This window comes from Lissotriton helveticus, chromosome 7, assembly GCF_964261635.1.
Source record: "Lissotriton helveticus chromosome 7, aLisHel1.1, whole genome shotgun sequence".
Classification (NCBI taxonomy): Eukaryota; Metazoa; Chordata; class Amphibia; order Caudata; family Salamandridae; genus Lissotriton; species Lissotriton helveticus.
Window position 1 is genome coordinate 188,459,014 of NC_136068.1, and position 9,959 is coordinate 188,468,972.

At 46.3% G+C, this 9,959-nt stretch overlaps 1 protein-coding gene across 1 annotated transcript in view; it reads right to left on the minus strand.

Annotated features, from left to right (window-relative positions):
- CDH22 (cadherin 22) overlaps window positions 1-9,959 on the minus strand; it is a 1,039,820-nt gene that overhangs the window by 623,452 nt on the left and 406,409 nt on the right. Inside the window, exon 3 of the mRNA XM_078651916.1 lies at window positions 8,225-8,344. Within this exon, the coding sequence (XP_078508042.1) occupies window positions 8,225-8,344 (120 nt within the window). The remainder of the gene's footprint in view (window positions 1-8,224; window positions 8,345-9,959) is intronic.

Below are 9,959 nucleotides of genomic sequence, written 5' to 3' on the forward strand. Positions count from 1 at the left end.
ACCTGTCTTTTCCACCTGTCTGATTTGTCCCCTTCTGTCTGCCTTGTATACAGTGTGATCATCTGTCTGTTCCTCCTGTCTGATCAATTATCTCCTATCTTGCTCTTCTTCTGCTTGTCTCGCGTTCTGTCAGGTCACCTGTCTCTCTTTCTAGCTGTCTCTTTGACACTATACCCGATGGTCTCCCTCCGACCTTCTGGCATCAGTCTCTGATGCACTAGTCTGACCCACTATGGACCCGATTCAAAAAGATTTTTCTGAGATTTAATCCTCGAGTGCTCATGAATTCAAATACTCTAGAGTACACAGGGCTTTAAGCAGGGCACATGTCCTAAAAAAAGAAGTGGGGACTCTGTCACCGGAAGTGATGTAACAACAGTAAGTGACGTCACGAAAGGTGGCTTGCACCATCGGGCTCATTGCCTCCCATCGCTCACCCCTTAGATGCGATTGCATCTCAGAAGCCAACGCGTGTGCAGTGTGCTGTGAGCTCCGATCTCGTCCCAGAGAGGCTAAAGAGTGAAGTCCAGCTGTTTGGCAGGGGAGACGGCGTATACCCGGTAAAATAAGTGGGGTGACGCCGTCCACCCGCATGGTACCCCGACTCGAGCCCTGGCTTTAAGTGGGATGAAAAAAAATGGAGGGTCTCTCAAAGGGGCGTGGCCAATGTAATTAAGGGCGTGGCTTAAAAACACGTAAGCTAAAAATCTGTGCTGAGCATAGTGTGCCGCCCGACTTGTATTTTGCTGTTTCTGTCATTGCATCCAGATATATGATACGATATATGATACAACAAGCAACATCATACCTATAAGTCAGGACTATTGGTTGCTGTCACTACAGTCCGGAAAACAACGGATACCAGGACACAAAACAGAGCCCGATAGAGACCCGTTTCGAGGCCGCCTTTAAAAAACTGCCGGTGCTCAGACCCGGTGAGATCCGGCCCACTTAAAGCCCTGAGAGACCACCTGCTGACTTACTCCTGAAATTCACAAGCAAGGTAGGAGTACTACCTGTCTTTGCGAAGCAGGATCCCTGTGTTTTCCCCGCATCTCTTCTCCTGTCAGCCACCCCCCCTTCTCCCCCCACATCCCAACCTAGCTCCCGGAAGTCCTTTACTCCTTTACTCCCCGCTCTGCTGCCACTTCTAGATGAACTCCAGGGGCTGAACACCGAAAAACCAACCTCTCCAGAGCGACCCTCGGGACAACATTAAAGCATCTTATGCTACAAAAAAAAATGCTCTCTTAAGTTGAACAAAACGATCATGTTGGCAGTAGGAGATGTCAGGAGGGAAAGGTCTCCTCTCGAGCAGGCAGCCGCGCGCTGAGAGCCTCTCCGACAACAGCTATTTTCGTGAAAACAATTGGAATATTTTATGTGGATTACCGAGAATCGCATTATCCACTCCAGGTCTCTGCTCTCGCGGGGAGCCGCTGATGGGCGCTGCTGGGGGCCCGAGGGGGAGCTTAAAAGGCACGTGTTGATGTAGCCCAGTTTCGAAAACTCGTGTCACGTGGCCCGCCCCGCATGCCGTCGGCACGTCACTGCTCCCAGGTGCTTTTGAGCAGGAAAATGAGAAGTATTAATAACAATGAGTTTTTTCTGTACTGCTTCACGCAACTTTTCTCCCGTTTCTCAGTGCTGTAAATTGCAGGTGTTGTTAAGGGGTCCCTAGCAGGTGAGAGAGATGGCAGGATTCATTTTGGGTGCGTTGGTATTAATATAGCTCATCCCTAGCTGCTGATTAATCACCCACTCCACCTTCACAAAGTATTGTGGCATTGTTGGAGACAGTGTTTGAGACACTATCCACATCCAGTGACAGAGGGGAAACTAGAGGCAAATTTCGGGTGGGAGGATGGCGCTACTCTAAGCATGGACCAAAAATCCATTACGCTCGTGAAATTTGCAGATTTCTGGCAATTTCGCGATCCGCGAATCTCGCGAAATTGCCGAAATTCACAAATTCGCGAGCGGGCAGATTTTTTTTTTATGGCCAGCTCACTCATTGGACCCCTGCGCCCTTCGGTGCGTTGGCATAGTAACACACACATGGTCACTGGAGACAACTCTTCTGGCACTTTACACAGCTGTAGTGTTAGGAAAAGCACTATACATTTACCCAACGATGTAGCACTTACTGATTAGCCAGTAGAAAGTACTCCAGGTGAGTAGAGGTATCGCACAAAACGGTGGCGTCTTCTTGGATAAATATGAAGGGCAGGGTTAATTCTGGCACAATGCTTCTGTCACAAAAATTAAACCTCAACAGAAAGCACTTACAGCAGGTGCCCGAGTTGAAGCTCAAGTTCAGTAACGCATTCATCAGCCCAAAAACAATCATGAGCTTTGTCGAGGCAAGGCAGGTGTGCTTTCTCCCCATATCTACAGTCAAAAATTAGCTGTGATGCTGGATAGAGGCCTCTGCATCCTTTACTTTCACGAGCGCAATCCCCGTGCAGTTCCTGTGTCCAGGAGCTTCTTTCTCCTCATCTGCTGATCTGATCGGTCTCTGACCTTTTTTACACTGAAGAGGCATGTGAACTCGCATAGAAGGCCCGCCCATTTGGCCCCGCCCAACCACTTGCGGTGTCACCGTCTTCCCGCCATTTACCCACTATGATGGACAGCTCACTCAAGGGACCCCTGCACCCTTCGGCGCGATGGCATAGTAACACACACATGGTCACTGGAGACAACTCTTCTAGCACTTTATGCAGCTGTAGATTTAGGAAAAGCACTATACATTTACCCAACGAGGTAGCACTTACTGATTAGCCAGTAGAAAGTACTCCAGGTGAGTAGAGGTATCGCACAAAAGGGTGGTGTCTTCTTGGATAAATATGAAGGGCAGGGTTCATTCTGTCACGATGCTCCTGTCACAAAAATTAAGCCTCAACTGGAAGCACTTACAGCAGGTGCCAGAGTTGAAGCTCAAGTTCAGTAACGCATTCATCAGCCCAAAAACAATCGTGAGCTTTGTCGAGGCAGGGCAGGTGTGCTTTCTCCCCATATCTACCGTCGAAAATTAGCTGTGATGCTGGATAGAGGCCTCTGCATCCTTCAGTTTCACGAGCGCAATCCCCGTGCAGTTCCTGTGTCCAGGAGCTTCTTTCTCCTCATCTGCTGCTCTGATCGGTCTCTGACCTTTTACACACGAGGCATGTGAACCCACATAGAAGCCCCGCCCACACACTAGTGGTGTGCACCGTTTTCCCGCCCTGACCCACTATGATGGACAGCTCACTCAAGGGACACCGACGCTGGGCAGGTGTGCTTTCTCCCCATATCTACGGTCGAAAATTAGCTGTGATGCTGGATAGAGGCCTTTGCATCCTTCACTTTCACGAGCGCAATCCCCATGCAGTTCCTGTGTCCAGGAGCTTCTTTCTCCTCAACTGCTGCTCTGATCGGTCTCTGACCTTTTTTACAAACAAGAGACTTGTGAACTCGCATAGAAGGCCTGCCCGTTTGGCCCACCTGCACACTCGCGATGTCACCGTCTTCCCGCCATTTACCCACTATGATAGACACCTCACTCAAGGGACCCCTGCACCCTCTGGCGCGATGGCATAGTAACACACACATGGTCAATGGAGACAACTTTTCTGACGCTTTACGCAGCTGTAGTGTTAGGAAAAGCACTATACATTTACCCAACGAGGTAGCACTTACTAATTAGCTAGAAAGCACTCTACTCTAAAAATCCACGAGTTCGCGGATTTTTCCGGGAACTCGCGGATTTTTTGCCAATTCTGCGCGAATTTGCAGATAGCAGATCCGCAAAATTCACCCATAAATTCAGGGGAGCTGATTCTTCCTACAATATGCAGAGTGGAGATGCAGGGGTTCTAACAAGGGGTGAAAACACAACAAAGCCTCGTAAGCATATAATGGTCTAACCCCTTCGCTGTGGGGGTAATTCCCCCACGGCGTGGAGGGGCGCGGCACCGCAGTGCTCGTGACGAGCCCAGCCCATCATGAGGCACAGTGGAGCTGTGCTCATGATGAGCTGGGCTCGTCTCGACTCCGCCCACTGATTGATTCTCCCGCACAGGCGGGGAATCAATTGCGCGTCGGAGTGCCGCGGCCGTTATGAATAGCTGGGCTCGTCATGAGCACAGCTCCACTGTGCCTCATGACAAGCTGGGCTTGTCATAAGCATGGAAGGGGTTAAAGTCATGTGAAGTACTCGGGTGCGCCTGTGTGTTGCCTGGGAAGCTGTTCCAGCCCGTGCTGACACACACAATGGGGGGGGGGAGGCTGAAGCGCCTGTCCAGTGGGGTTTTACACATTTTCATCACACACATTTTTTATTATACAATTACATTTTGCATTTTACTCCTTTATAGTAAGTACAGTGGGGTTAAAGGCCTTAGAGTTAGATGTACAACCTTAAATCGACTGCTTTGCCCGCTTTATTTGCATTAAGTTTCAGCATTGTGATTACACGGAGAGAGCATTCTCCGCCTCCGCCTGCGCAAACCTCTGACTTGGCGGTTCATCACCTATGGTCCACCATGCCATAGGTCTGTCATCCATCCCGGTTGAGGGAGTGACAACTGTCAATCACTTTCCACGCCCGTGTCCATGATGAGAGGCATGTCAGACATGGTAAGTGAAAAAATGGAATAGCCCTCCCGTGCAGGGATATAACTCAATGGTTGTCAGGGCAATTTGTTCTTTCTTTAGAGGGAATAACAGTGGCGTAGCTAGACCTTTTGCAGCCTGTGGCGGCCCCTGCATTTGACGCCCCGCGCTGCCTACAAGTAAGCGCGGGGAGGTGCTAGCGGTCTCTGCGTTTGACGTGACAGCCACAGGTGTGGGTGGAGCATCCGCCCCTAAACTTGTGCTGCCTGTGGTGGACACCCCCCTGCTTCGCCACTGGAGTATAAAATCCTGCTTCGTGTGATTATTTTCGCTAAACAAAAGGGCTTGATGAGTTTGCCGCTTTAGCAAGCCTTCAGAGCTCTGAGGAGACCAGCAGCTCCTTTCACCACACAGAGATCCCTGTCAGCCAGCCAGAAGTCTCTAAAAAGCATTTTTAATGAAATAACTCTAACTTTTGCGAGCGTTTAAGCGATTAGCAATGTAAATGACAATGTCTTTTATTTATGTGTTTTAAACCAAAGACATATATATATATATATGGCATTGTTATTTTTAATGCCAATAGCTCAAACTCTCTCAAATGTGAGAGCACTTTAATGTTGGCCACACCCATTTATTAGACGCAGCTCATGGTTTTCAGGTTAAAGTGAGCCGCGTCTAAACAAAGGGGCACGGACAATATTAAAGTGAAAGCGCATATGGTGCGCTTTCACTCAAAGTAAAAATACATTAATTAAGAAACTTTGCGTGCAGCTGCTAAAGTGAAAGTGGCCCTTGCTGTTAATTAACCAAATAAATAAGCGCGCCCACTAATATGTAAGAGGCCGCATGTAAAATATTGAATTGAATAAGCATGGCCGCCAAACTGAAAGCAGAGAGCGCCATAAATTAAATAAGTGAATAAGTGTGGCCGCTATAGTTAAAGCGGACCGCATAGTAATTTATATAAATATAGTAGTAGGCGTGCTGCTATGTTCTTTGTGGAATAGGGGAAGAGCATTAAGGAAAATAGTGCTCACCAACTTTTAAAGCAGAGCATGTAACAACACCAGTAAAAGGTGCAGTCCTTATGGGTGGTAACTGAAGGATGTACCACACAAATAGTATCCACGGGTCTAAACCATTATTATGTGACCTGCATAAATCTGTGAATTACCTAACTGAGACCAGAATAGCGCAAAATTCAAAGGAAATATTCAGAAAAAATCAGAAAAATTCAAAAAGATTTTAGGATTCCCATCACTCACCAAACTTGGGGGCCGATTATGATGGCCGACGGACCTGAGTCCGTCCGCCACCATAGAGTTGGAGGGAACCTCCGCATGGCCTGCGGAGTTCCCTCCTGTGCAATTAGGATGTGACCGCCACCCTGGCGGTCACATCCTCTATTTTTACCATTGCGGCGGGTGCGGCTTCAAGCTGCATCCGCCGCAATGGTAAAAATGCATACATTGCATTTGTATGCAGAAAGAGGAAGGCACCGTGCGGTGCCTGCCGATTTCTGCATCCAAATGCAGGGGGGTACCATAGGTACCCCTCATGTGCACCCCCCACCCACCTTCACCCAGGGGGCCCGCAGTGAAATTACACATGCTTTTCCACGGTGGAAAACCAGCTGCGGAAAAGCATTTTGCACAGCCCATCCTAATATGGCTGACGGTGTCTGAGAGACACCGTCACCATATTAGAGCTTTTCCGCTGTGGTTGTAAGCCAACCGCGGTGGGAAAGCTGTGGACAGAAACCAGGACCCACCAGCCATCCTAATGTGGCGGTGGGTCTTTGGTGGGTCCGCAGAGGATTTTCCGAATCCTTCGGGCCGGCGGTGGCTTCCGCCGGCCCGGAGGATGCAGAAAATCCTCCATCGTAATAGGCCCCTTGGTGACATGCTTCATCATCTGGGTCTCCTCATTTTTAACCACTCTGGTGGTTCTAAGGGCTGCAACCATATCAAAAGGATAGTGGCCCGAGGATATTTTGATCTTGATTAGAACAGATGGTCTTACCCGATGAGAGAGATAGTGCTAGATGGGAGTCATGTGCAGTGCTAGGGTGGAAGAATGAAGTTAAAATTGATATATGAGAAACCTAAACTTTATTGATGTATCTCATAGTTCAAAAATAAAAACAGTGCAAAGATAGTGTCAACCAATAACTATCTAGAGTCTTATCATGGTGGACATGTTTCAGCACGCTTGGTTAAAAAGGTCTAACCGTGCTTTCATCAGGACCCACCCCGAATATGCTACTGCAAAAAGTCAAAAGCCAACAATGTGAATTTAAACAAAAACTACATATAAAATAATGGTTGGAAACAATACAACCATAGTCACCTATCTTTTGGTGTGTATTGTCCTTCTTTTTCAAACATCCTTTGACAGACGATGTCTTGATGTTCAAAGGAAGCTGCCTCACTTTACCTGGCAACGGCTCAGGATAGGAGGGAGGCACCACTCTGACCGTCGGTACCTTAGACGGACGTCCAAGCCGTCGGGAAGGTTTTCATCATGGGCTCAAGCTTGGGGGAAGCCCTCATTCCCCAGGTATGAAAGTCAGTTACAAAGCCACTAGCTCACACACACCCCTCCTTCACAGAATGCATCAGCCTTTAAGTGAACAGTTATTCGCCCTGGAGGCCTTAATGCAACTGCCCAACCTGCTATTTGTCCAGTGAGGTTACTGTTAAGTCTCTCACTGGAGCATTCTTACATAACAAGCATTGGCAACACCAGTAGGTCTGGCTTTAAAGGAATGGTGTATGGTAACGTGAAGCATTGCAAGTAAATAGCTGGATATGTATTTCTGTGGAAGCAAAGAACTGTAGACTAATATAGGAGTACATTGAATGATCAGGTGACAGTTGCATTGTCAAGCCAGACCTAAAAATCCATGTAGGTTAATGACTGCCCTCTGCCCAGCTGTGCTGCAGTCAGAGAAAACCAGTATAAATTATCTAGTTATCTAAGACACTTTAATAGCATTGCAATGTCATGTGTGTGCCCCTGAAAGTTTCAGCCCGGGCAGCTGGATACTTGAACAAAAGGATCCCCGCTGTGTGGAGGTCAAACACTATTTGGTGGAAGCGCACAGCTTTTGCCTAATTAAAGCATGTACTTCTGTCTAACCTACAAGTGGGTGGAGCCAAAGCCCCTCTCCTGGCGAGGCTCACATAATTGTCTGGTAGCAGGTACCCTGTCAAGCCAGATGATAATGAAGTTAGGGGAGTCTTTACTGCAATTGTAAAAAAATAATACTATGATGAAGTGGTAGTGAGTGGGGGGGGGGGGTGGCTGGGTCAAGGAATGATGTCACAGATAGGACTCCAAGGAAAAAAGGCAATGATATGAAATTTGGAAGCAATCTTGAATTGTCACTTTTTGAAGATGTCTTTTGTGCCTGGCGGACCATCTTGGAATATTGTCTGTCATGTCAACACCATTCAGAATAGCCAAAAGCACTTTGAACTACAGGAAAGTATATTAACATTTCAAGACGTGTCAAATGCTGCAAGGCAGATACTCTAAGACCATACACGTTTCGCATAGAACCACCATGAGCAAGAGGAACTCGAAGCGTGTTCAAAAGAAGGTCAACCTCACAAGATCTTACCTGTTTTACTGTCAACGGAGAAGTGTTGCTCCCCATCCAAGACGCTGTACACCACCCTAGCGCTGCTGCCATACATTGGGTCATCCGCATCCGAAGCAGTCACTTGCATTACCGATGTACCTATACCAGCATGAGGGAAGACAGGGAACAAAAAAAACAGAGGGTTGGTTACATAGATCCTTACCATAGTATCTTCTTAATCAAGAACCCTCTTAATACAGCAGTGCCCACCTGCAAATAGAGTTACACTGTGGGTAACAAGAAGATTTCTGTGTTTCCTGAATACATTAAAAACACATATTTTTAAAGTGCATGTATTACTTTCACATCTTAATTACATAAACTTGGTTCTACATAGAGTTACTGCTGTATTAGGTTCTGGGTCCAACTTAAGGGTTCTTTGCAGAGTAAACATTTCCCTAGGTCTGGGTGGAATTTCAATTATGATACATATTTTGCACAATTTCCAGAATTTAACTTTATGCTTTTTGCATGAAATTCCGCATGATTATACTGTTATGCCACCTAGCAATAATACGATCTCGCAGGTAAAAAATCCTATTGTGGGAGAACTGAAACAACGCGAATGGCCAGAACGCGAGAAGTTTATGTTCACGACCCCTGTGTTTTTTGCACCATTTGTAAGTGCAAAGTACATCTTATCATCAATTCTGGATGTGAGCCTGCACTTTGCACTGAAAAATACCCCCAAAATGCCAGATTTGTGTTTCGCAAAATACCACATAATTTTTTTGATATTTTGCATAATTATTCAAAAGGAAATTTAGCAAAGTACGCAAACCCCCAGTTTTCTCATCATTATTGCCTTCAGTACATGGTTTTTGAATAGTGGTTGCTGAATGCTCGGCAAGTGATTTTCAATTTGTTTATTTACAAGATGATACCAGTTGTTGCTGTTTGATATATTCAACTCTTTCAGAAGTACTACTTAGATATTTTATGAAATGCACTTCTATCGTATGTAAAGGTTTATTCTATAGGCGATTAATAGGCGTGTGATGGCAGATGCGGATGCACTAAGGGTTAAAAAACAGAAGGGTTTTCCATTGCTTTCCCAATGCACAGGGGCTGGTCTTTGTGCAGCGCGCATAGAGATCAATGAATGATGTATTCTACATGATGGCTTGTGATGGAGGCTGGCTCTATTTTCTTTATCTCTGGTGAGAGGTTGGCTTTATTAACTGGCAGTGGTTGTTTTGTTTTATTTTATGTTGTTTTTGTGAATTGCTTGAAATGATGCATCGAATTGCCTTGAGTGCCTGGTGGTTCTATTTGTTGATTTAAAATTGGTTCTCTTTATTCGTGTGTGATTTGTGCTTCGTCTGTGTCTGCATCTTGATGTTAAATGAGTGACTGCAACTGTTTATTAGTGCATGATACACAGTTGGCTCGGATGGTTGGTTTGTGATAAGTGATTCGCTTTGTTTCCCGTGGTGTGATGAGTGACTGACTCTGCTTTTTATGTTGTTTGGGCGGTTGTTTCTTATCTTGATGCATGATGCATGGTTTGCTCTCTTTGTTATTATGGGGTGCAGGGTTAGCTCTGCTTCCTGATATTGGAAGACTAACAAATTCAGTTTGTTGATCAGTATTTGTAGTTGCTTCTGTTGTATATTGAGGTGTGGTTAAAGTGTGTCTTGGTTTTGCTAAGACTGTGTGTTCTGTATTTTGCTGTATGATACGGGGCACGTTCATACCCGGCATGCATGTGTGT